General features: G+C 41.7%; 1 protein-coding gene and 1 long non-coding RNA gene across 4 annotated transcripts; both read left to right on the top strand.

The window, feature by feature from the left end:
* Nucleotides 1–1,811: 1,811 nt before the first annotated feature.
* Nucleotides 1,812–16,747, top strand: LOC144701684 (DNA (cytosine-5)-methyltransferase CMT3-like). Of its 2 annotated transcripts, none has more exons than XM_078573421.1 (21): nt 1,812–2,226; nt 2,313–2,335; nt 2,425–2,515; nt 2,898–3,005; nt 3,076–3,195; nt 3,277–3,376; nt 3,480–3,691; nt 13,127–13,192; nt 13,965–14,231; nt 14,320–14,378; nt 14,446–14,533; nt 14,603–14,932; nt 15,021–15,089; nt 15,163–15,249; nt 15,330–15,417; nt 15,591–15,667; nt 15,744–15,848; nt 15,937–15,980; nt 16,054–16,123; nt 16,214–16,317; nt 16,408–16,747. In XM_078573421.1, exons 1-21 carry the CDS (start codon nt 1,888–1,890, stop codon nt 16,553–16,555), a joined length of 2,595 nt encoding a protein of 864 aa, XP_078429547.1. In that variant the 5' UTR covers nt 1,812–1,887; the 3' UTR covers nt 16,556–16,747. The 2 variants fall into 2 exon arrangements, with proteins under 2 accessions (XP_078429547.1, XP_078429548.1); XM_078573422.1 differs by having other exon boundaries at nt 1,813–2,226; nt 14,446–14,512.
* Nucleotides 16,748–19,383: 2,636 nt separating this feature from the next.
* Nucleotides 19,384–21,984, top strand: LOC144701685 (uncharacterized). 2 transcript variants are annotated; one of them, XR_013581080.1, is made up of 2 exons: nt 19,384–21,307; nt 21,391–21,984. It is a non-coding gene; the product is annotated as an uncharacterized LOC144701685 (long non-coding RNA). The 2 variants fall into 2 exon arrangements; XR_013581079.1 differs by having other exon boundaries at nt 21,387–21,984.
* The last annotated feature ends 5,136 nt before the right edge of the window (nt 21,985–27,120 follow it).

The following is a 27,120-nucleotide window of genomic DNA, read 5'->3' as shown; positions in this document are numbered from 1 at the left end:
CTCTTTTCTAGTGCTTCTTTCTGCGCACCCAAGACACCAAGAACACACTTGATGGATCTCAAAACTCGTTATCTTTCAATCAGCCCACACAAGTAGGAAGCAAGTTCAAGATGAATTTCACAGTGATCTAGGACTCTATTTATGGATCAGAGGAGGGAAAGACAAAGCAGTGCTGAAAATTTCAACTCAATCGGAGTTGTAGATAATAAGATATGGTTGTTTGAAATAGGCGCAATCCTAGCCCTTGATTTTTTCTCTCTCATTGTCATCCGCTTCCTCATTTTCTGTTTTTTGATTAAACAGTCACATGGTTCAAAATTTGTGTCTCCTTGTCTTCGGCACTTGGACTTCTCATCTTCTGTGCTCAGACTTCTCATCTTCCTTGCCACATGTACTTGTAAAAGGCAAAAAAAGACAAAAGAGAGATTGAATAGACTATTTAAAAAAGAATATATATTTTAATGTTCTTCTCAGCTGGCGTAGTGTCGCGTCAACGCCTGCCATGACAGCACATATCTTTTTTTAATCTAATCAAAGGTGGACAACTATGTGCCAGATGCACACGCGCGTGCCATGTGTACACATGGCGCCGTGTCGTGTGGCCATGTAGCCAAGCGCCTTCGTTGACCATTCGAAGGAAAGAGAAGAAGAATAGTAAAGAGGATTTTTGTCTTTTCTGCCTCAGTCCACGTGGCATTTATTGCAAAAAAAAACTAATCCTATTTTTTGATTGGTCCACGTCGACCTGCGTCAGAAAAATTTGAAAATCTATGTGTTAGTCATAAATGCAATCATGGCTTCGCGGATCGTGAAGCCATGATTGCCTGGCTAAATGATTGGCTGACACCAGTCATTAACTAAGGTAATGATTGGCTGTTGCCAATCATCAGTGATAGCTATGATTTCTCTTCTTTCCACGAATCGAATTGCGACACGTGGCGGCACGACATAAAATAAACGCTAGAAAATATTCTAAAATTTGTTTTAAAAAAAATACAAGCCCAAAAAATATAAATAAATATATATTTTGACTTATAAAAATCATACATTTCCAAATTTAATGTCAAAAAATTCCAAAAAATCATATTCCATCTCAAAAATTATATTCTTTTAGAATCTATTGTTAGAAAAAATCTCCAAACATGCATAAAAATGCAAAAAATTCAGAAAATCATTTTAAGAAAATATTTAATCATTTTAAGTTTGATAACATGCAATAATAAGTAATTTAATGAAAATAAACATGTAAATAAGATCATATAGAATACTAAAAATGCATGTTATCACCGCCATCTCCCATTCGGCATCCGTATTCCATTAGCGGTCATTCATTACCAATGATTCATCAGCCATTACCAATTATCTTTCATCCATGACCAATTATCCATCATCCATTACCAATTATCCATCAACCATTACCAATTACTTATCAGCCATTACCAATTATCCGTCAGCCATTACGGATTACCTGTCTACCATTATCAATTATGTGTCATACATTACCAACTATCCATCATCCATTACCAATTATCCATCAGCCTTTACCAATTATCCGTCGGCCATTCCTAATTACTCGTCATCCATTCCCTATTATCCGTTTGCCTTTACCATCCGTCAGCCATTATGAATTATCCATCAGCCATTCCCAATTACCCGTCATCTATTACAAATTACCCGTCATCCGGCACCAATTTCCGTCATCCGTCATCCCAAGGAAGAGACCATAGTCTTAGTTTCCCGCCAAAAACAAGGAATTTCAAATGACCCGCCATCTCTCAATAAATACCCCTTTCGAAGAACCAGGAGCAGGAGGTATTTCTGCAAAAGCAGAGATTTCAGAGTTTGGAGTGGCAGAGTTCGGAGTGACGATCTTGCTCCGAGATCGCCATGGCGTCCGAAGCTTCTTCCGCGGCTAAGCGCAGGCCGGAGACTAGATCTTCAGCATCAAAGGTGAGATCCTCGGCGACGAAGGTTGTAGGAGACGGCGAAAGAAGATCCGAAGCTTCTGCGTGCTCCGTGGCGAGGTTGTCATCGTTGAGGAAAAGATCGAGGGAGGTGGAGGTTTTTGAAGTCGAGAATGAGGCGGAGGAGGAGCCAGCCGGTAGAGGAAGAGAGAGAGCGCAGCAGGCGAGAATGGGTACCAGGGAAGAACGCGATTTACTTCGGTTCGTCGGCCCCCCATTTGGTCGGAAAGAGGCGAGAGAGAGATGGCCCCATCGATATCAGGTGAATGCTGTACCCTAACCTTTCTCCATCCCGAAAGCTTTTTGTTTGGAATCCGTTCCTTGATTCGTGCTATGCGTGACATACAGGAAGATGCACCCTTGGCCGACAGGTCAGCGTCAGTAGTACGATTTTCTTCCCTGAATTTCACTTTTCTTTACGCTTTGAATGAAATCTGATGGAGAATGGATCTGCGGTTAGGGATGTCGGAGAGGCTAAGGCGAAATGCCACTACCGCAAGGCAATAGTCGATCGCTGCACATACGAATTATATGACGATGTTTATATGAAGGTGCGTTACATTATGATAATTCTGCCGCATTTACGTAAAAAACTAAAAAAATAAGATTTTAGCTTGATTTTTCTTGGCTTTGTTCAGTGTTCATTCTCTCCACGCACTCTTTTGGCATCTGTTCACATAAAACTTACTATCCTTCGTAGAAATTATAGGTGCATTTAACAAATCATGATTCCAACCCTTTAGTCTCATTCCCAATTATCCAACTGAAATCTTAATTCTCTTGATAACATATTTTTGGGATGATCTTAACGTTCATAAACTTTGGATAAACAAAAATAATCCTAACTTGTGGCGTGGTCTCCAAGAGCAAATTATGTCATCCTGTTAATTTTGTTTGATGATCTCTACTAATGGCTTTTTTGGGCGTTCTCAGGCTGGAGAGGGAGTGCCACATTACATTGGGCGCATTGTAGAATTGTTTGAGTCGAAAGATAATGAACTCTATTTTACTTGCCAATGGTTTTTCCGAGCTACGGACACTGTAAGGCGGTTCTATTTATGTTTCATCAATTGCTTTTGTTGGATCTGAAGATAACCTTCCACGATAAAAGATTTTGAAGGAACATGGCGATGTCCTTCACGAGAGACGCATGTTCTTGTCCGATAAGAAAAATGATAATCTTTTGGGCTGCATTGTTTCAAAAGCGAAAGTCGTTCAGGTTGCACCCAATGTAAGTGACGGCCCCTGCTTTTAAAATAATTTTCAGAAATGTGTTCATTACCTTATAATCGTCCCAAATGAAAATCTCTAGGTTGATCAGAAGACCAAGAAGCGAAATATCCCTTCGTCTGGTTATTACTACGACATGAAATACGATCCTTCTTATGCTACATTTGCAAATGTTCCTGCCTGTAAGAAAGGATATCCTAGAATATTTTCTATTTTCCACAATCTGAAGTTGTAGAAATTTAATTACCGTTTTCAATTTTTACGTTCCACTTAAATGGCAACCAGCGGCAGCGACAAGTTCCAGTGATGGCTCATCATCCACTCTTTCCTCTGAAGAAAATTCTGTCAACAGTAGAAATCACAAATGGGCGCCGTGCTCCCCTTGTGATACTAGTAAAAAAGCTGCCGCATCTCTTCTTGACTTATACTCAGGCTGCGGAGCTATGTCTACGGGATTATGTCTTGGAGCAGAATTGGCCGGCTTGCGCGTTGAATCTGTAAGGATAAACTTCTTTATTGTTAGTACTTTTTTCATTTACTGTCGTAATTATTTTGTTTGAATTAATATTGTTAGATCATACGGCCCAATAGTCATGTACTCTTGTATTAACGGGCCCATGTTCTATAAATGGGCCCGCTCATGGTGAAATATGACCGCTGATTCCAACGGTCATATCCCTCCAATGGTCGATCGTCACCCTCTCTAAAAGAGGGAAACAGTGTGTATGATTGGGAGTTCGCGTAACTGAAAAAGATACGTTCTTTGTTATTGTTCAAACTTCTCGCTCAAGAACTCTCATGGTATCAGAGCGACGATCGTGGGCACACCAAAAGGTGACAACTTTCTTCTTCGTATAAATTCTATTTTTCTCGGCTTCGGCGACCTCGGCGAGAAGCTCTTGCGAGTACGGCGGCGATTTCTTCCTCGATGCTCTATTTCGTCCTTGCGAGTATGGCGGCGGCGACAAGCTCGATTTCATCCTTGCGAGTTCGGCCGTGACTCCTTACTCGGCGATTTCGGCATCAACTACCCCTATTTTTTCTCTACCGGCGAACCCGGCGAGCTCAGCCGTCCTTGGCGGACTCGGCGAGCCCGGCGATCTCAGAAGACAGTGCGGCCTCGTGATTTCACGATTTCACGAGCTCCCGCCTCCGGCAGTATCTATTCAGTCTGACTTGGTGAAGCCACGCCCTGTGAAGACGAAGAGAGGAATTACCCTTACTCTTGAAGCTACGCCCTGGGGGAAGCTCGATTTCCTCTTGAAGTCTCATACGGCGGAATTACCCTTTCAGCCTTTGTGCTTATTTTAGGGGAAGTCCTTCTCCAGTGAAGACTTGCTCCTGTTTCTGCTCTTGAAGCTTCATACGGCAAAACTCAAGCTTTGTCTATTTTTGTGCTCCGACTATTTATCTCTAGATGGGAAAGTCCAGGATAGCTGAGAAGGAATCCGAGGTCACCTCCTCAACTGTCGTTAAAACAGCTGAGACACCTGCTCAGCCAAGATTGTTCTTACCAGATTTGGATATCAAATATAATGGCATTAATGGACAGATATGGATAACGCTAGTCCAGAGATCTCTTAAAGCTATCTACCTGGGGAATCACCTAACCGAAGATGCTCCTTCGGAAGACGCTCCCAAACTCGAAAGGGTAATTTGGGAATCTGAAGAAGCCTTAATCACAAACTGGATGATCAAAAATATGGAACCGGATCAGGCAGACGACTATCTACTCATCGACTGTGTACGAGACTTATGGCAAGAAATTCAGAGGTCATGCGCAGAAACACACAGTGATTATCGTGTCTATGATCTTCGTGAACAAGAAAAAGCATTGAAGCAGGGAAATCTATCAATTTCTTCTTATTCTGCAAAATTAAAAGCTATATGGAGGGAACTTGACCTTCTCTGGCCCACAGGCGACAAGAATTCTCCATCCTATCTCAGAGAAACCAAATTCAGAACCCTCACCTTTTTGATGGGGTTGAACTCAGAATATGAGAATCTTAGAAGTCAATTGCTGCACAGAGAGAGGTTCCCTACTGTAGCAGAAGCCATCTCTGAATTGCAAGGGGCAGAGCGGAGGAAGAAACTTCACTCTAAGGATGGTGAGGCGTCTACCCCCGTCTCAGTAGCACACTTGGCCAAGAAAGGGGAACCAAGGCCCAACATGCATAATGCAGCCACATCGTCAACTCAGCATCAGAAGACCACTCTAAGGATGCTGAAGCAGTCGCAACAGCTACTCATCTTATAAATAGGACGGCCTCAAAGACATTAAATTATCATGCTCCTATTGATCTTTTATCTGCTGAATTTTCACATTTATCTTTAAGAACTAACCTCCCAGCCAAGGTGTTTGGCTGTGTTGTATATGTTCAAGCTCATCATGCAGGAAAGTTGGACCATCGAGCCCTGAGATGTGTGTTTCTGGGATATTCGTCAACCCAGAAAGGTTATAAATGTTATCATCCAAGTTCCAGGAAGATCTTCATTACCGCAGACGTAAAGTTTGACGAAGCCCAAATGTTTCATGTTCATTCGGAACGGTCAGAAGCGTATCTAGAATCTTCAGAGCAAGTAAATGGTAGTATGCAGCGACACCTCTCCTCAGCATCAGAAACTTATGATCAGGACGTGGCTATAAGTACTTTTCCAAGTCCCCTTGAGGAGGAGGAGGAGCCTTATAGACTACGTGACGACTCAATTACAACAAGACTGCCGGCAGAAGAAGAAGACTCCGGAAATGCTGGTTGGTCCATTGCCATAAGTAAGGGAGTTCGAAACTGCACGAAGACGAAACTCTATCCAGTCAGAAATTATTTATCGTACTCCCGGCTCTCTCCAGAGTATACTCAAGTAATTCAAGCCCTGATGACCGTATCTATTCTGAAGAATGTAACTGAAGCAATGTCATCTGCAGAATGGAAGATAGCTATGGAAGAAGAAATGGCAGCACTGAAGCGAAATGGTACTTGGGAGATGGGCCCACTCCCACTCGGGAAGAAACTAGTAGGAAGTTGATGGGTATTCACTTTAAAATATCACTCAGACAGATCAGTGGCCAGACACAAAGCTCGTTTGGTGGCACAAGGATATACTCAATCTTATGGCATTGACTACAACGAATCCTTTGCTCCAGTTGCAAAACCAAACACGGTTCGGGTCTTAATAGCACTTGCAGCAATATTCTATTGGAAGCTCCATCAATATGATGTGAAGAATGCCTTCTTACATGGAGAATTGAAAGAAGAAGTGTATATGGCACCTCCTCTCGGATATTGTTTGAGCCAAAATTCAGGGGATGTGTGTCATCTTAAAAAGTCCTTATATGGACTAAAACAATCGCCGAGAGCATGGTTTGGAAGATTTTCAGCAGTAATGTTGGCAGTGGGATTCTTCCAAAGTGAGGGCGACCATACAGTGTATATAAAATATGGCAAGGATGGGAAAATTGCAATTTTAATTGTGTATGTTGACAATATCATCATTACTGGAGATGACTACACTGAAATTCAGAATTTGGAGAAACATCTTTCACTATCCTTTGACATAAAGGCACTCGGTCTAATGACATATTTCCTAGGAATTGAAGTGGCCTACTCTCGGGCAGGGATCGTACTTTCTCAGCATAAGTATATCCTTGATTTGTTAAAGGAAACAGGGAAGCTGGATTGTCGACCAGCAGCTACACCAGTGGATGGTAATGTTACGTTAAAAGCCGAACAAAGCGAGAAAGACACACCAGTAAACAAAACTTCATTTCAACGTCTTATTGGTAAGCTACTTTATCTCAACCATACTCGGCCGGATATTGCTTTTGCAGTCAACTCTCTCAGTCAATTCATGAATGATCCCCGAGAATCACATCAACGTGCAGCAGATCGCATCCTAGCCTACCTGAAGGGGTCAATTGGACTTGGCCTACTATTTAACAGAGGAAGCGAGCCAAGTGTAGTTCTCTACACGGATTCTGACTATGCAGGATCATTTGAGGACAGCCGGTCTACATCTGGTTATTGCAGTTTCCTAGGAGGGAATCTTGTCACGTGGCGTAGTAAGAAACAAAAGGAGGTCTCTTTATCCAGCGCAGAAGCCGAACTCCGAGCACTGAAGAAGGGAGTATGTGAAGGCATGTGGCTTAAGGGTATCTTGCAGGATTTGAAAGTTTTTCCAGAGAGAGGAATGACTCTGTACTCCGATAGCAAATCAGCAATTGCTATGGCAAAAAACCCAGTTCAACACGAAAGAACGAAGCATGCAAGAGTGGCTCGGCACTACATCAAACAAAGCATCGACGAGGGGTTCATTATACCTCACTACATTCCTTCTCTGGAGCAGATTGCGGATATTCTCACCAAAGGGCTTCCGGGTCCACAGTTCCAAGCATTGGTGTCCAAGTTGGGCATGATCAACATCTATACCCAACTTGAGGGGGGGTGTTAGATCATACGGCCCAATAGTCATGTACTCTTGTATTAACGGGCCCATGTTCTATAAATGGGCCCGCTCATGGTGAAATATGACCGTTGATTCCTGTTGACATTATTGTCTCCTTTCCTTTTTCTTTTCTTCTTTCTATTATTAGCTCCTTTCTATTATTAGCCCATTAAGGGCCCTTTCTATTATTAGCCCATTAGGGCTCCCTATAAAACCCTTGTAATCTCTTTGTTTGGGAATTAAGAATTGTTCTTTCTTCTTGTCTTCATGGTATCAGAGCCCTAACCTTAACCCTGATCCGGGTTCCTGGGCTCGACCGTAGCTCCGATCTCTGGCGTTTCTACATTCGCCACGATCTTGAGCTCCTTCTCCTTCCGGTTGGCTACCTGCTCCTGGCGGTGCAGCTTCTTTCCGGCCACATTTCCGGCTTCCCGCACCGCGCTCCCTCCTCGGTTGTGCTTCTCTCGGCAGCGACGCTTCCTCTCAACCGCGCGCTCTCCTCTCGGTCGCGCGCGCTCCTCTCGACTCTTCAGCCGCGCACGCAGCCAATAGCCGCGGGCGTTCCTGCAGCCGTGTGCTCCTCGTGCGACACTTCATTCTGTGATCAAGATGACGGAGCCTGTATCGGTTTCCGGTGTGACGCCAGCATCGACGCCAGCATCGACGCCACCCAGTGTGGGTAAAACGTCAAATGCTTCGGAGGCACCTCTTGAGTCGGGGAATTGGTCGGCTTCACCTAGACCGTTTTCTCTGCCTCGGATGCCTCCAGATGGGATGTTCACCGGCTTTAACCTTCTTCAGTGGCAGCAATATGTCCAGATTACTCTCAAGGAACGACTGATGCGTCATTTACTTGAAGAAGGGCCTTCCAAGACAGACTCCAAGTACTATGACTGGATAGACATTGAAGGGGTGGTCCATCGATGGCTTTTGGATAGTATTTCACCGAGTATCAAGGGTGAATTTCTGTCTCTTGAGTCTGCCCGGGCCGTGTGGGAAGCGGCCCTTGACAGCCACTCCAAGAAAAATAATATTGCCACACTTTATGAGCTAGTGCATCGGGCCGCCAATCTGCGTCAAGGAGACAGGACGATCATGGAGTACAACACATAACTCATTTCTCTGTGGAATGAGATTGATCACTACATGCCTCCGGACCCTCACTCGGTGGATCGCAAGTACACTCTTCAACTTCGGGTTTTTTAGTTCCTTATAGTACTTAACCCGGAATATGAAGCGGTACGGGCTCAGCTTATACACCGGGAGAAAGAGCTTTCCTTCAAGGATGCGCTTCGCATCGCGAGAATTGAAGAATCTCGCTTTCAGCAGTCCCAGACCCCGGCTTCTGCACTTGTAGCACATTCGTCTTCCTCCACGCGCTCCTCGATGACGACCACATCGACTGGAGCAGGAGCTTCGTCTCGTGGTCCATCTACTTGGACTGAGGAATCCTCCAAAGGTGATCCTTCCCTTTTCTGCAATTACTGCAAAAAGCGGGGTCACTCCAAGGAGACATGCTTTAAGCTTCAACGGAAGCGAACACAACAGAGCAATCTCGCTACGGTTGCACCTTCTGTCAACCAAGTACCAATGCCTGGTCAAGTGCCTCTGTCCTATGGTCTTCTTCCTAGTGGAGCGTCTTCGGCGAGTGCTTCTCTTCCCGGCTTTACACCTGAAGAAGTGGAACGTCTTCGGCGATTGCTTGACCCTCCAGTCGTGGGCTCGTGCTCTCTAGCTAACGCGGGTATGTCCACCATTCCTTCTCCTCCTTCACCATCTCCGTCGTCACCATCATCCACTTGGCTTCTTGACTCTGGTGCCACTGCCCACATGACACCCAATCCTAGAGCTTTTGTGACCTATGAACCCGTTTCCGGCTCCTCCAAAGTTAAAATAGCTTCCGGTGATCTTCTCACTGTGGTTGGGATTGGTCGTGTCTCTCTCTCCTTCGATGAACCTCACTAAAGTCCTTCATGTTCCACGGCTTGCTCATCATCTTCTTTCTTTATCCCGCCTTGTTCGTGATCTGAACCAAGATCTTACATTCACTCCTAATACCTGTTTTTATCGTGATAAGGTGTCAGGGAGGACGATTTCCATTGCTGAGGAGCATGAGGGTCTCTATCTTGTTCGATCTCCCTTGTCTCCCCTCGCTGTTGCTGCCGCTGCAGTTCCCCTTTCGGCGTCTCATGAGCGTTTGTGGCTTCTCCATCGACGCCTCGGCCATCCATCCTTTGCTACTCTTTATCGTTTATTTCCAAAATTTTTCCAAGGCCACTCTGTGGACCGCTTTGTTTGTGATGCTTGTCGAATTTGCTAAACATCATCGTACTACATATCCTATTTCTTCTTCCCATTTGACGACTCGTTTTGCTCTCGTTCACACCGACGTGTGGGGACCCTTCCCTGTTCATAGCACGTCCGGTGCTCGGTGGTTATGTATATTCATTGATGACGCTACTCGTTTCACGTGGGCCTATCTCTTGAAAAATAAATTAGAGATCTCCCTTGTTATTCCTCAGTTCTACTCTCTCATTCAAACTCAATTCTGCACTTCTATTCGTTGCTTCCGCTCCAACAATGCTCGAGACTATGTCAATTCCACGTTAAGTACTTTCTTCCAAGAAAAAGGCATCATCCATGAAACCACATGTCCTTACACCCCCCAGCAAAATGGAGTCGCAGAACAAAAATTTCGTCACATTTTTTAAATGGCTCGGAGCCTCTTATTTCACATGCATGTGCCAAAGTATTTTTGGGCTGAAGCTGTCCTAATTGCCATTCATCTTCTCAACCGTCTTCCGTCTCGCGTACTTAACTACTCTACTCCCATTGATTGTCTCCAGCATTCCTTCCCCAACATTTCTCTCCGAACCAATCTTACCCCTCGTGTCTTTGGGTGCGTTTGCTTTGCTCCTAACCACCATCTTGGTCGTGACAAGCTTGATCCTCGGGCCATCCAATGTGTCTTCGTCGGCTATGCTTCTACTCAAAAGGGTTATCGATGTTATCATCCACCCTCTCGTCGATTTATTGTCACCAAGGATGCTACCTTTGACGAATTTACTCTGTATTACCCCTCTTCTTCTCCACCTTCTCCTTCTTTACCACCTCAATCAGATCCCCTTAAATTTCTTATTCTTCCTAACTCATCTCCCTCGTCACCTGTCCCAAGTCCTTCCTTGCCTGTTCCTCTCGAAGAGCCTCCATCTGATATTCCCATGAACACCTTGTCCTCTGATCCTCTGCCTGCACCAATCCCAAATCCACCTGTCCTTACTAAAGATCCATCCTCTGCTTCATCGAACCCTCCTGCAGAGTCCCCATCGGATCCCTCTATCCCACTATGTTGTGCCCCTTTACCTATATGCCATTGCCCGCCAGAAAAACGCTATGGTATCACTCTTGCTCGTCGCAAGCCTCGTGTTCCTCCTACCCTTGAAGTTCCCTCATCCTCCTCATCCACTCTTGAAAATCCTTCATTAGCACTTGTGTCTTGCCCTCATCCTTCTCCATTGTATCCATTAGCCGCATCCATCTCATCTCATCGTCTTTCCCCATCCTACCACGCTCTTCTCACCTCCCTTGACACTATCTCCCTTCCAAAGACGGTGGACGTAGCCCTCTCTCTTCCTCATTGGCGTCGGGCAATGGAGGAGGAGCTACGAGCACTTGCCCTAAATGACACATGGGATCTGGTTCCACTACCGCCGGGCAAGCACTTGGTTGGCAGTCGTTGGGTTTATGCTGTAAAGCACAATTCCGACGGCTCTATTGAAGGGCACAAGGCACGTGTTGTGGCGCAAGGGTTCACCCAACAGTATGGCATTGATTATCAGGAAACATTTGCCCCTGTGGCCAAGATGAACACTGTCCGGATTCTCTTGGCTCTTGCCGCCGATCGGGGCTGGATATTGCAGCAATATGATGTCAAGAATGCTTTTCTTCATGGTGATTTGACTGAGGAGATCTATATGGCCTTACCTCCTGGATATGCCTCCTTAGTGCCGTCTACTCTGAGTTCAGTTGTTTGTCGCCTGAAGAAAGCGCTGTACGGTTTGAAGCAATTTCCTCGTGCTTGGTTTGGCCGTTTCACCATGACCATGAAGAACCGGGGATACTGTCAGTGTAATGGAGATCACACGCTTTTCTACCGTCATTCCACGTCCGGGGGAGTGGCTATTCTTCTCGTGTACGTGGATCACATTATCATCACGGGTGATGATACGGAGTCCATTACTCAGCTGGCTATGTATCTGTCGTCGGACTTTGCCATACGTCATCTTGGCCCATTACGATATTTTCTTGGTATTGAGGTGGCTTATTCTTCGAGTGGGATTTTCATCTGTCAGCGGAAATATACAGTGGATCTTCTTTGCGAGCTGGGAAAGGAAGACTCCAAGCCTATTTTGACACCGATTGATGTGAGTCATCGACTTGGTGCGGATGAGAATGAAGATCCGGCTGAGCCCGGACAATATCGAAGACTTGTGGGCAAACTGCTCTATCTCACCCACACCCGTCCCGACATTGCATATACAGTGGGTGTTCTAAGTCAGTTTATGCAGAACCCTCGAATGAGTCATCTTCATGCTGCCCATCGCCTCCTCCGTTTCTTGAAGGGCACCATTGGCCGTGGATTAATGTTTCGTCGTCACAGTGGTCTGCGTCTAGAAGTCTACACTGATGCCGATTAAGCAGGATCTGTGGTTGATCATCGGTCGACCTCTGGGTACTGCACCTTCTTGGGAGGCAATCTTATTACTTGGAGGAGTAAGAAACAGAAAGTGGTCTCTCGATCAAGTGCTGAAGCAGAGTTCCGTGCCCTTGCGTATGGTCTTTGTGAAGCACTTTGGATTACCCAACTGCTTCGTGAACTAAGGTGTCCGGTTTCTTCCCCTGTTCAGCTGTTCTGTGACAACAAATCGGCTATCAGCATTGCTCATGATCCCGTCCAGCATGATCGTACAAAACATATTGAGATCGATCGACATTTCATTAAAGAGAAGCTTGAGTCGGGAAATTTCTACACGCCATATGTTCCGTCAGCTGAACAGCTTGCAGACATCTTCACCAAAGGGCTTCATGCCCCTCGGTTTGAGGAGCTCTGTTCCAAGCTGGGTGTGGAAAACATCCACGCTCCAGCTTAAGGGGGAGTGTTGACATTATTGTCTCCTTTCCTTTTTCTTTTCTTCTTTCTATTATTAGCTCCTTTCTATTATTAGCCCATTAAGGGCCCTTTCTATTATTAGCCCATTAGGGCTCCCTATAAAACCCTTGTAATCTCTTTGTTTGGGAATTAAGAATTGTTCTTTCTTCTTGTCTTCAATTCCAACGGTCATATCCCTCCAACGGTCGATCGTCACCCTCTCTAAAAGAGGGAAACATTGTGTATGATTGGGAGTTCGCATAACTGAAAAAGATACGTTCTTTGTTATTGTTCAAACTTCTCGCTCAAGAACTCTCAAATATCATGCTTGTTTCTTCTTCAGAGATGGGCTGTTGACTTCAATGAATATGCATGTGAAAGTGTGAAGCGAAATCATCCCAATGTTGAGGTACTTTCATTTATCATTTTACAATTTTCTTTTGAAATTAATACAATTCTTCAATATTTCAATATTTCTCTAGAGGCAATATTATGCAGAAGATAGAGAAGATCTGGATTGTGTGAGGAATGGTAAATTAATAAAACTAATTTGACAACCTTTCTTAGATAGGGAAAATTCTCACTTCTCAAATAAAGCTTTAGATATCCCACATCTTCAAGTGGGGACATTTTTCTGTGACCCATAAACTCAATCTACTTGAGTGATATCCCTCAACTGCCCCTAAACGGGCCATTGTTATTAGTTTAAATTGGACTGTTTCAAACACTAAACAGTTTCAGTGCCCCTTCATAGCTTGTCAAAAGGTATATCAACCATATATTTGCATGTCCATAATGTAACCGTTAAACATTAATCAAGGTTGGAAGACAATGGCGTCATCCAGGGGCGGCTTAGACAATTTCTTCATCGTCAGCTATTTTGGATGTTGTTTGTCACAGCTCTGGGATTTCCCTCTTGTTATTAGTAATATAAAATTCTCTTATCATCCTGAGTGATTCATCAGTGATATACTAGGAACACCCGATCTTCCCAGCTTTAATCGTGATAGACGGATAACGGAAGAATTTAGATAAATCTAGGATTTTTCATCTTGATATTCGACCCTTGACAATTTCGTCATGTTTGTGGGGGGGGTTCTTCAGACAGTTGTGTCTAGGAGTTTCTTCTTATTTTTCATAATGCCAAAATCAGTTGAAGTATTTAAATCTGCCTGTGTCAGGTGCGGAATGAGAAGGCCGAAGATTTCTTGGCCCTTCTGAGGGAGTGGGAAAAACTATGTCAGAAGTACTCTGTAATAGGCGGCGATAATTCCTCACTCGAAGATAGAGATTCTTCTGTTGAAGATCAGGACACTGATGATGATGATGATGATGATGCTACTGAGGAAGATTCTTCCGTCTCGCCTGATGAATATGAAGTAGTTTCTATTGTGGGAATATGTTACGGCGACCCTGGAAATACAGGAAAATTTGGCCTAAAGTTCAAGGTAAAATTTCGTTCAAACAAAATTCTCTATTATGTTACAAACTAATGTAATATTTTTAAATTCTTTTTTCCCCCAATGGATACACTAGGTCCGCTGGAAGGGATACACTCCCAGCGAAGATACATGGGAACCAATAGAAAGTCTAAGGTACGTAATATAAAAAATTAAACTGTCCGTTTTTTTCATTATCTCATGACCCGAAACCGCTTCTCAGGAACTGCCCTGACCGAATTAAAGATTTTGTTAACCGCGGATATAAGTCCAAGATTCTACCTCTCCCGGTACGTTCTGATCTTCCAAAGGTATATTTTAAAATCTCTTTTATAATGATCAAGAAAAAATAATTTTCCTAAGTCCGCTGGTATTATTAGGGGCATGTGGATGTTATCTGCGGGGGGCCCCCCTGCCAGGGAATCAGCGGGTTTAATCGATTTAGGAATTTCAGCGCGCCTCTGGACGACCCCAAAAACCTGCAAATGCAGATATTTATGGATATTGTGGAGCATTTAAAGCCAAGATTCGTATTAATGGAAAATGTAGTCGATATCCTTAAATTTGCGGGGGGTTATTTAGGAAGATATGCAATGGCGAGGCTAGTTTCCATGAATTACCAAGCTCGGCTTGGAATGATGGCGGCTGGTTGCTACGGATTGCCCCAGTTCAGAATGAGGGCTTTCCTTTGGGGTGCGCTCCCTAGCGAGGTCAGATTAATTTATTTCTTTATTTAATTTTTCAAAAAAAAAGCTAACAGATAAAAGTACTCATTCCATATTTATTTTTCTAATGCAGTCCCTCCCTCGGTTTCCTCTCCCCACACATAACGTCATCGTCCGGGGAAGCGTACCCACCGAGTTTGAGGTATTTAGAACATAAAGTCAAAGCTTGTTCCTAAACGTACCAAATAAAAATATTTACTCGTAATAATCTGCAGAGCTGCGTAGTGGCGTATGATGAAAGCCAACCGTGTCATCTCGAGGATGCACTAGTGCTCAAAGACGCCATCGCCGACCTTCCTCCGGTGAAATATTACTGTAAAATCATTTTTTTTAACGAGAAGAAAAACAGTTCGTATGAGCGATAATATTATTTATTTGCCAGGTGGAAAATGATGAAGAAAGGGACGAAATGCCATACAAGCGGCCCCCAAGAACCGTTTTTCAAAAGCTCATACGAGCCGCAATGCCAGGTTAGCGATGAATAAATAAATTATCGAGATATAACTCCAAAAAATTTACTCCAAGTTATCGAGATTTAACTCCAAATAATTTACTCCAGATAATTTACTCCAAATGTTTTACTCCAAATTATCGAGATTTATTTAACTCCAAAAAATTTACTCGACCGTTCCGGGGACCGCAGGTAAAGTCTATGATCACCGGCCGCTTAAATTAAACGAAGATGATTATGAGAGAGTGCGGATGATCCCCAAGAAAAAGGTCGATTCCCAACCCCCGTTTTTCCATCAATTTCTTCTCTTCTCGTTTGATAAGTTAATATTTGCCGTAAAATCAGGGGGCAAATTTTAGAAACCTGCCGGGCGTGCGAGTCCGCGAAGACAATTCTGTAGAATGGGACCATGACGTGGCAAGGGTTTATCTTCCCTCAGGGAAACCGCTGGTATTTTAAACTACGCTGTCCATCGTGAAATCAGAGATGTACGGCTCTGATCTTTCGGGGATTTTGTTTTGTTTGATCTTTCACGCAGGTGCCAGACTATGCAATGAACTTCGTCGGAGGGAAATCCTGCAGGTGGGCAATATTATATCTTTATTTATTTTATCCTTTTAAAAAAAAAAATCATTTTAACCATCACCGTCGTCAGGCCCTTTGGTCGGCTTTGGTGGGATGAGACGGTTCCCACGGTCGTCACACGGGCTGAGCCCCATAACCAGGTCCAACGAAAGATTTTAACTATTTACTTATTTCTAGCTGATATATAACTTATCTCAAGAGGATTATTATTCTTTGGCGCTTCATTTCAGGCAATTTTACACCCTGAGCAGAATCGGGTTCTAACCATAAGAGAAAACGCAAGGCTTCAAGGTTTCCCAGACCACTACAAGCTCTGCGGGCCTGTCAAAGAGAGGTATTCTTTCTCTTATTAGCACCAGAATATAAATTAATGCAAAAAAAAGAAATTAGGGATACGAGCAGGCCAAAATTTTGTATTTACCAGGTATACCCAAGTTGGGAATGCTGTAGCGGTCCCCGTTGCACGGGCTCTGGGCTATGCGCTTGGCCTGGCGTTTCTTGGCATCGACTGCGGAGACAAAGAGAGCCTTCTACAACTCCCAGGCAAGTTCCAACGGCTGGACGCTGTCTGAGATTGAGAACGAATCTAACGGTGATTAATTAACCCCAAAGCCTCTTATTTCAAATTTTGGATGCGTACTTGAATGTCTTATAGAGAACACATTTTCCATTGTAGGGACATCAAAGATTATGACGATGATGACATCATTGTCATTTTCCTTGTCATTCAATCATTGATATTACATTCATTCTTCCCTTTGTCATCCATGGTTTAATTTAGTTTGAAACGTTCTTGTGTTCAATTCTTGCTGCTGCATCATGCCTATCTCTTAGTCTTTATCACATTTGCCAATGTTAAATGAGAAAGCCTTGCTCTGCTGGAACTTTGTTGCTGGGATTTTAAAGGTTGAGCTGCTAAGATCTATTGCTGGATACAATCCTCTACCCCCCAAGGGTATCTTAGGCATTTTAGCCCATTAGGGGCACTTTAGTCAACTGAATGTTTAGGGTTTACTGCTTCCCTTTTCCAATAAAAATTTGTAGCCCTCCCTTGAGGAGGGCAGGTAAGACTTAAGGGGAGATCAGCCTCTTGGCTCTGTCCCCTTGATCGTCCAATGATCCCCTGTCCCCATGATCGTCTCACCGGATCTTCAACTGGCTCCCCTCCACTCCGATCCCAACCCTTGCCGTTTGGTTCTCTTCTAGTCTCCGACAATCCCCGTCCCGGCGACCATCAACCCTTCACTGCGTCGTCAGGCTGCTCCTCCCTGGTCGATCCCTGCCTCATCAGTTCGATCTCCTCTATGATCATTCAGGTTCCGGTTGCCTCGGTCACTACTTCCCTCCTGATACCTAGATCAAGGTTCTTATCATAGTCATTTGTAGATTCCTTCTCCAAAACCTTAGTGAGTTTTAGCTCACATGATTTATGGTTTGCTTGGCACCAACCTCTGTGGAGCCTCCTTGATCTTTGGTCCACGGACTGATACCAATGTTCATCACCAAGGAAATGTTTTACTGAGTTGGGGTAACTTGTATTAATATAACAAAAAATAATATAAACTACCTGTCTTTTCTATATGTTTTACCCAGTCAAGTGCAATGCAATAAATGCTGTCTAAAAGGTATTGGCTCATTTCTACCTTTTCTTGGATCCTATGACCGAGGGTTCTATGGATATGTTATCTGCATTAGGATATGTGTTTTATTAAACTCAATTTCAGATTTGGGGGTTTTTGAGCAACATGTACTGTAGAAACCCTCATTTGTGTTTGGAATATTGGAATCCTGCTCTTGAAAAATAAATCAGTAAATGATAGTGACATGAATTTTACTACATTCCAATAAGGGAAAACTAGATAACACCAAATGAGGAAGGGACCAGCCATTTATCGAGCTGCCTAGGGACGCGGCGAAGTAGAAATAATCTCAAGAGAAGGGGTTGTGGAGGATCCGAGGAACAGAGACATCGGGACGAGGAGACGAGGGATTGTACTTCATTTATGCTACTTGTTTGGCCTTCCCCCACCAAAGGTGTGGTTACACATTTGTCAAGGAAACCATATTCTTTTGCTTTTCTTAAAAGAAATTATATTCATGATTCTCTCCCAATAAGAGAACTTATTGGTGACCACCTGGGAAGTCCTTGTTGGTGACCACAGCATGGGCATGTGATCACAATTCCAAATTTCAAAAAAAGAAAGAAAAATAGTAACAGAACCCAGATGGAGAGGGGAAAACAAATTAAATGTAGAGGGTAGAGATGGATGAAGAACTACTTGAGCATGGAGAAGTCAGGACTCCCCCTCCTGGTCTGTGGAGCCTCTACCACTTCCCAGTATTCAGCCACTCACAGCCACCTTCTCTAGGAAGTCTGGACCTTAGATCTTCCAGTATTTATAATTTCCTGCACACTTGTTATAAGTATTTTGGCAGCCTCTGTGTGCATGCCCTCATCAGCCTCATCGTCCCGTCTTTCTTCCTCCAGTTGAGATGGAGGTCTGTTAGAAGTTATCAATTCTTCCATCCTGGACTTTCTGCTTTTCATGAAGGCTGGAATCTAAGAATTCTTTCTGATGCAACCGAAAGGCAGGAATAGTTTCAAAGCTTGGCCTTGAATTTAGAAAGTCTGGATCTTATAAAAGAAAATAGTTACTGAGTTTACTGGAATATCTACATGATTATTTAGCTAGGTCATGAATAGGGACTTTTATTTAGTAAGATTTAAGATGAATAGAAGAATAAGAAAGGGGATAAAACTAGGGTAGATAGGGGGAGATATAATTGAATTATATATATTAATGAGGTAGAGAAAGACATGTATATATGATCTAAAGCTTAATAGGGATAGGGAATGAATATAGTTTCTTTAGTTTTTTAAGGGGTTTAATTAATTAGATATAGGGGGGGGACAGTAATAGGAGGATATGAGTCATTAAGAGATAACTATTTATATTATTGTATATTTATGAGTGGCTTATAGTGATAAAAATAGGATTTATAAAAGAATAGATATTTAATGAGTATTATTCAAGATGTTTTTATAAGATAAAATTGGAATTAGATCAAATAAACTCATAGGTGCCTGATAGGTATTTGACAGAATGTCTCAAAGAGACAACACTATGAAATCTCGATGAAATCAAACTCCAATTCAAATTGAATTGAATTTTATTCAAAATAATTTGTTCAGAAATTAAATGTCATCCAGAAAGGCAGGAAAAGTACCAGATCAGCCCTGGTTTTTTATTATGAAAAAGGACAAAGAAAATTATTTCTTTATGCTCGTTCCAAATTCGAAGTACCATTTGTACAAATAAGGAACCCTTTCCTTTCATGATTGGTAGGTAAATTAACGCCTCAGATAGTGAATGAATCGTCTTATGCACCAGAGGATAGATTATTACGAGCCATACTTGGTATTCAGGTTTCCACTGCAAAGTAGACTTCTCCAAAACTACCTATAGGCAGAAGGTGTCGAGTAATTGATATGAGATGGATCCAGAAAAAAGAGGGTTCCAGTAATAACCTTGAAATGATTCGTGTATATATTTCACAGAATCGTGAAATGAAAGTGGGTGATAAAGTAGCAGGAAGACATGGAAATGAGGGTATTATTTCTAAATTTTGCCTAGGCAAGACATGCCCTATTCACAAGATGGAACTCCTGTTGATATGGTCTTCACCCTTTAGGAGTACCCTCATGAATGAATGTTGGACAGATATTTGAATGTTTGCTCGGCTTAGGGGGAGATCTTTTAAATAGACATTATAGAATAGCCAATTTTGATCAGACATATGAGCATTTACTAAAAGAAGTGATGGCGCACACCATCAAGGATCATCGACGACGCCGTCTGTGCTACCGGCCACTCTCATCGAAAGCCGGGTGAAGATGCTCGAGTATCGTATCTTCATTTTCGTCATTTGTTTGTCGTGTTTTGTGTTTTACGCATTCGTCGTCCTGTTTTCGTCGCACTGCGACACGTCCCGTATCCGTGTTTTCATCGTCGTGGGAAGGGGTCTTCTAGTCCTATCCCCTTTCTCTTTTTAATCTCTAAATTTCCCTTCATGTGTAATGGGGCCCATGATATAAGGGCCCCTTAATGGACCCTATTCTATCCTTGTTGGACCCATCATGACCCTATATATGGCCAGGTAGGCCCACGTCTTGTTTAGATCTGGATTTTGGAATTGTTGCAGTTCCGTCCCCGTCCCCGTTGAAGCCACAGTTTCAGAGCAGGAAGAATAGAAGTTGATTTGTTGCGTTCTGTTCTAGTCTAGTCTCCCCCCTCTTTGAGAGAAAGAACTAGAGGGGAGGAGAGGGAGGGCGAAGCTGTGGATCGGGAGGATAATTTGACCAGGAAGTTGGGGTGGACCATCGAGTACATTCCTCTCCCTCTTCCTTGTGTTTAAATTTGCAGCCGAGAACCTCACGATCATCCACGGAATTGGACGTCGCGACCGGCGGAAGAAGAAATTGTTGGAAACAACAGTGATCAAAGACCGGAAGAAGAATCGATCAGAGATCGGGTGAATCCTCGACTTCTCTCCTCTCCTTCCTTCCTCTGCGTTCACCGGCGGTTCAATTTACCGCCCTGATCCGATGATCGACTGCGACATCAGATGCAACGACCGTCGCAAGACGATTTCTGCGACTACCGGTGGAAGAAGAACTGATCGGGAGCACATTGAACTGAGGACAGGAGGGGAAGATTCCCCGCTCCTTCATCCTTCCTCTGCATCCCTTGGTGGAACAAATCGCCGCCAAAAACCGGCGATCATCCACGACTCGGACGCATTGACCATTGCAGGCCAAATTCATGCGACCAACGATGGAAGAAGAATTAATTGGGGGCGAATTGAACGGTGAATCACTGATTCCCTTATCCTCCTTGTCTCTGCATTCCTCGGTGGATCAATTAGCCACCCCGATCCCGCGAACGACCACGACTCAGACGCCTCGACTGCCGCAGGTCGACCTCCGCAAGAACAGACGTGGAAGCCGCACATTGTTTTCATCCCCAACATCGCCTTCCTGGTGACACTGCATTAGCTGAGCGAACGTTGCACAGTGAAGACTAATCCGGACAGGAAGCGCCACTTCCCAGTGCCAATTTCACGGTGACGCTCAGACCCAAGGAGCGTCATTACCAAACCCTGTCATTGCCTCCGTGAGTGCTCGTCGTGCTGCCCCACTGCTCGCCTCCTCCTCATAGAGCTGCTCGTCGCGCCGCCGTGATCTCTCCGGCGACTCTCTGCCACCCCCGCTTCGACCGCCGCCGATGTCGACGAAATCCTACACTGCGAGCCACGCTGACGAGGTACCCCGTCCTCTCCCGTCGCTCGTTTATTTACCTTTTGTAGTATATTTTCGTCTTGACTCCACTGCGCTCGGGCTAGGTAGGTGAGAGAGAAGAATTGAGAGAACTACGACATTTGAGTATCTTACCGCTACAGACGAGTACGTCCGTTACGTGCGAGCCCTACGGACTGAGTCTGTTCGGCCGTAGACGCCTTCGTCGCTCCGACGAGGTTCAAGAGGCCACTGTCGCCGTCACCCGACAACTCCGTCCAAGCTTGGAGCTCAGCGCCTTCCTTGAGTCAGAGTCTGCACATACGACACGTATGACATTCATTCGCGCATCGTAGTTACAACGACCTGTTAAGGATATCCATCGGATGACGACACCGTTGACGTTCGATACCATCATCCTTTATCTGCACCGAACCATCATATTCAGTGCCGACCGGACGACGTCCCCAACAATGTCTGACATCAAGAAGACACAGATTGCCTTTGTATATCCTACTGAGACAAGAAACTTAAAGAAATTAGTGGGGGACAACATTAGTGTTCCCTTGGCAAAAAATAAGGGAAGAACGAAAATGCTGATGTATGAGAGATTTGATAGGTTTTTCAAGCGGTTTTGATCTACTTGACCAAGGCCTCTGATCATTGAATTATTCTGTTCAAAATAATGGTACAGGTTAAAACATAGATGGATCTCTGATTGCAATTTTAAAGGTAGACATGTGAAAAGCTTGGAGAAGGGTTGAGTAGGACAATAAATTTTCGTCTGGTTTTCTCTAATTGTGTTTTAAGGAGTTCATTCCACACAATCTAGTCTCTTGGGAGCGGGGGAGGAGCTATATCGGTAAGAGATAGAGCTTCTACGATGTGTAAAACTTTAAATGGAGACGATGGAGTTATGATAGGATGTATATAGTAATATCAAGCCAAATGTATCTACTTCATAACTTGGGGTTTCCAGATGTTAAACGTCTTCAAATTTTGACATCAGACTGCAAAATTTGCCTCTAGATGGTAGGAAGTGCTCATCTTCAGTTTGGTGCCTTTAAGGCAATGATACTCCTTCCAAAAATGGATAATAAAGAGGCTTCATCTGATACAATACACTTCTGAATACCATGAAGTTCAAATATTTCTTTTGAAAATGTCTCTATAATTGGCTGAGGACAAATGGGTCTTGTACTTCTATGCAATAGCTGTATTTTCTGATGCTGTAAAAAATGAGCATAATCGAGCCATAAACTGATATTTTGAGTACCCTTTGATATTATCCATTGTTTTGTCCTAGCATTTTATTTTTAGTATGAAAGGTTGGAGTAGTGCATCAGTATAAAGTATTGAAGATTTATGTTGGTAACATGTAACAAATCTGCCACATAACACAAAAAATCTGCTACACTATAGTTTTTGTCATCATGTAGAATATACCTTTTAAGAAATACATCTTTGTCTTGAAAACTAAGGCAAAGATGTATTTCTTAAAAGGTGTCTTGTCCAACATGGTTATGATGGGTAAGAAAAGTATTTTCATAATATTATTTATGGTTTTAAAATTACTTTTAAAAAAACTTAGATAAACCCTAGATTATAATTTAAATTATCTTTCATCTTCAAGTGTCATACATTAAGAATTATTATTACACCATATTTCTTTATTAACTTGTCTCAAATGCACTATTTTTCTTAAATTGCCATTTATTCTATAACATTATTTCTTTTTCAACAGGTAATCACATTTCCTCGTGACCACCTTCCATTGCTTCCTTGCATATAATTATTTATTAATTAGAGAAAAAGTTATAACATGAGTTTTTTTTGGTTTAGCATGACTAATATGTACTCATCCAAAATAGACTCACGCTTGAAACGAGCATGCTAAATAATGGCAAGCCTAAGAAAGGGACAAGGCTCAAATAAAATAAAAAAACTTGTATGAGATTTGTCAATACCTCCTTGTATCTTTAAAAAAGTATTGATCTTGTTTATTTGGGATTCTTTATGCCAAAGCATCATTTGCATGAGCTAGAAACTCAACCTATCTTTTGGGTTAAATTGATATGTGATTAATTAATCAATATGATGATATATATAATTAATTTGGAAGACCAATAATGGTAATAATACCACTCAAGTCTTTAATTAAATTAATAAATGGGCCTAGGGTGTCATACACAAATGATCTTTTGGATGTCAAAAGATATATGTTAAGTTTAGGGGTTTTGATAAATAATTCCCACTCAGTATAATAAAGGTAAGGTCTTGAATAAAACTCACCCATTGGTAAAGTGAAAATAGGTGTATTAATGTCATTGTTATTGCTTTCACTTCTATCAAATAATATTTATGAATTTTGAATCTTACTCAAAGCTGTATAGCACGAGTAAGGTTATCTCCACAGGGATTGACTCTTAGATTTAGAATTAACTGAGGATTGGAAGTCAGGGACAAGGGATTCTAGAATAGTAAATCTAATAAGAATTTTAATGATTATTGATATTTCAATCCAAGATAGGAGAATGTAAAAGAATATGAAGAGGTCTCTAGGAAAATGAAGATCAGTGAGAAACAAATAATACAGAGCATTAATTGAGGAAAATGAAATAATACCACTACGGGTTTGTAGAAATTTCTATGGGAGAGAGGGCGTTTATAAATGTTTTTATGAAGAGAATTTCCCCTACTGATTTTAGTTGTAGTACAAAATTTGTATTATGATAGTATATTTAGAGAGTTTAGGTAATTTTTATTTAAATTTTAGAAATTGATTTATAGTAGAAAATTCAGAGTAAACTTTTCTAAAAGACTGTGAACATGATGGATTTGATGAAATGCCTGAAAGAATGAAAATAGTTATATGATGCTTCTATAAGAAACACAGAGGATTTTTATGTATTTTATATCTAGAAAATCAATAGAGTTTAAAGGTATTTTTAAAAATTAATTGGATTAGAACTATAAAGAAAATTTGATTAAAATTCTTTATGAATAAGTAAGGTTTTGCCATTTGAGTAAATGCTTACAAGAAATATTTTACTTAAATTGTAAAATATTGGGTTGTTGTATTGTGTATGAAGCTTCTAAATGGGTTTAAAACTTATAGATTTTGAACTATTAATGTCTGAAATTTGACAACTAAACAGAACACTCTTTCATCTGGGGTCGCCGACAGCTTATGATCCTCTTCTGGCCGAGAATTCTTTTACGTAAGTTTCCATCTTCTGTCCTCGATTCTCAGCTTATTGTCTTCTCCTTTCAGGTTGAAAAAATGTCACTTTTCTTAACTAAGAGTTGCAAGAAGAATCAGAATAATTTGAGGGATCTTTTACTCCCCAATTGGTTCTAAAATTTGATTTTAACACTAGTGACTCCACCCCTTTTTCGTGTTGGCTAATGCCTGTTTAATAGGTGAGAGTCGATCCCAGAACCTTTTTGATTGATATGGGACAGTCCTCCCTCTTTTACGATGGAAATTTGGCGGAGATTTGCCTTCTTGTCGCCGGAATGAGATTTCCGGGGACAACGATGATGGTGAGAGGTTGAAGTAGACCGTTTCCTTCCTTTACTTTTCGATCCACATCCTAGAGGGTTCAACAGCTACACTTAAATCATAGCCGTGATCCCTCTTATATCTCAGTAGTCCACGCACGGTCAACATCTCCTCTAGATGGCATCTCTTCATTGGCCTACGTCAGCCATTAATTTGGCGCCGGTAAAAATAAATCTATTAAAAAGAGGTCAATTTAATCTGACCATTCAATCTTCTTAGAGAAGATTGCCGGTCAGGATAAAATCGTTTGTTATAAGAAAAACCCATTATGACTCAGGAATCTGGCTGGGTCAAAGTTGAGCCCAGTATTGGCTTCCTCTATGAATTAGTATTACAGCAGTCCGTGGGTGTGCCAACACCTTCATTATTTCTACCCCTGGCCCAGCCTGATCCTTTCTGAAAATTCTAATTTGTTAATCCCATACGGAAAGATTTAGAATCTCTCAAAAGTATATAAAATTTGAAACTCTTTTAGATTTGAATTAAAAAGAAAACAATCAAGGGACCCTCACACGTGCATGTGCGCATACCTTAGGGTCCCCGTGTAGTCTATTACAGCTATGGCTGCACTTGCGGCTTGCAGCTGTGGAGCCCTTAGTGCTCGGGCTGTGGCTGCAGCTGTAGCCACAACTTTTTTATTTATTTATTTATATATTTTTTATATTATTTCTTTTTACTTTATCAACAATTTACTCATCAGGTCATATTCAACATAATAATCATTCCAAATTCATTAGAAATAAGAAAATTACCTAATGTGGAATTTGATGCATGAAATAGAATTTAGTGATCACATAGCAAGAATTATTTATGCAAATTCCATCATATAGACAACATGTTACCTTTAGAGTCACAAAACTACATTCATGGATTTAAGTATGTCACCCATACCAAAACTGTTAGGTGTTTCTCCCCTCTTCTCTCTTCTTCAAATGCAATTAGGATAGCGTAATGATGATGATGGAGCGATAACAGGGTTTATTTAGGTGAGGAGGCTCATACTTATATAAAAAACTAATGATATTAATAATTTTTTATAGATATTAGAGATGGAAAGTATGTAAAGGAATATTGATATTAATAAGAGAGGGATAATGGAGAGAAATGTGTATAAGAATTATCATAAAAGGGGAAATAAGTTATTTTATTATATTCATATTAATGAATTAAAATATTTATCAATAATAAGAGTTTACGATTAATGGGACGGCGAGTGAATAGATTTCATTAAATTTTAGAAGAGGTGAATAAATAAAAAAGTGATGAGATAATAATAAAAGATAATAGGGAATATAGGGCACTGTGGTTAATTTAGATTATAATTATATCATACAGCTAACATAGACATAAATATTTTAAAAGTATTTTTAGTATTATTTTAAAGATAAAATTGAGAGGAAAATAGGATAACTTGGGAAAATTCCTAGATGCCTGATCCATGTTTGATGAAATGCCTCAAAGATGCTGATCTAGTAAAATACTATGACATCAAATTTCAAACTTTGAATCAAATCAAATTCAAATATATGTGAATGAAGAAGTCATAAATTTCATCCAAATCAACTTAAGAATCTAGTATTTCTGCCTTAATATGAAGAATAGGGGATTGATTGCTGATCGCTGCCCCCTAACCTTTATGTGCTTCTTGTTCTCTTCTCTTTTGTGCTAGCACGAATCTTCATATTTTTTCTCTCTTTGGCATCGTGTCTTAATTGCATTGTTAGTGTCTTACCTCTGATTGGTTTGTCAGGTGGCCTGAAAAATGAAATAAAGGTGAGTATATTTTGTATGTAAATCTCACTTTCTGATCCCACTTAAGAATATAGGATGACTGATATTAACTCCATTGATTAAAAAATAGGCACATTATGATGTGAGCTTTGGGCATGGTTGGCTTGAATCTTTGCCACTGCCATATTCTTCTTAATGAAATACTTAGATACTGAGTGAATTACGATAAGACCATAATATAGTGAACAATAGTATCTGATAAAGTAAAATTAGATCAATAAAATCATGCTTTTATACTTATTTTTTACCACATATTTTTAGATTTTCGCTAATATTATTCACCATTTAAGGATAAAATGAGAAATTTATGATTCATTTTCCTAAGCTGTATTTTTGTATATTTTATTGATTTTTAAGACTAACCCCACTTGACTCTTTAGTCTCAAGTAGATTTCTCACATAGTTATGGAGTTTTATGAGATAAACAGGACTTAGGTAAATACCATGGTGAATTTGAGATACAAAGGGGAGTAAAGTAGAAATCA

The sequence above is a fragment of the Wolffia australiana genome, chromosome 4, assembly GCF_029677425.1.
Source record: "Wolffia australiana isolate 7733 chromosome 4, ASM2967742v1".
In the NCBI taxonomy this organism is placed as follows: domain Eukaryota; kingdom Viridiplantae; phylum Streptophyta; class Magnoliopsida; order Alismatales; family Araceae; genus Wolffia; species Wolffia australiana.
The sequence above is the reverse complement of the archived record's forward strand: the minus strand, read 5'-3'. Positions and strand labels throughout refer to the sequence as shown.

What these genes read in the sequence shown, in the direction of transcription:
- LOC144701684 (XM_078573421.1), top strand. Translation starts at nt 1,888, where the DNA reads ATGGCGTCCGAAGCTTCTTCCGCGGCTAAGCGCAGGCCGGAGACTAGA. An exon ending in CCATCGCCGACCTTCCTCCG is followed by an intron (nt 15,250 to 15,329) that starts GTGAAATATTAC and finishes TTTATTTGCCAG; the next exon opens with GTGGAAAATGATGAAGAAAG. An exon ending in GGATGATCCCCAAGAAAAAG is followed by an intron (nt 15,668 to 15,743) that starts GTCGATTCCCAA and finishes CCGTAAAATCAG; the next exon opens with GGGGCAAATTTTAGAAACCT.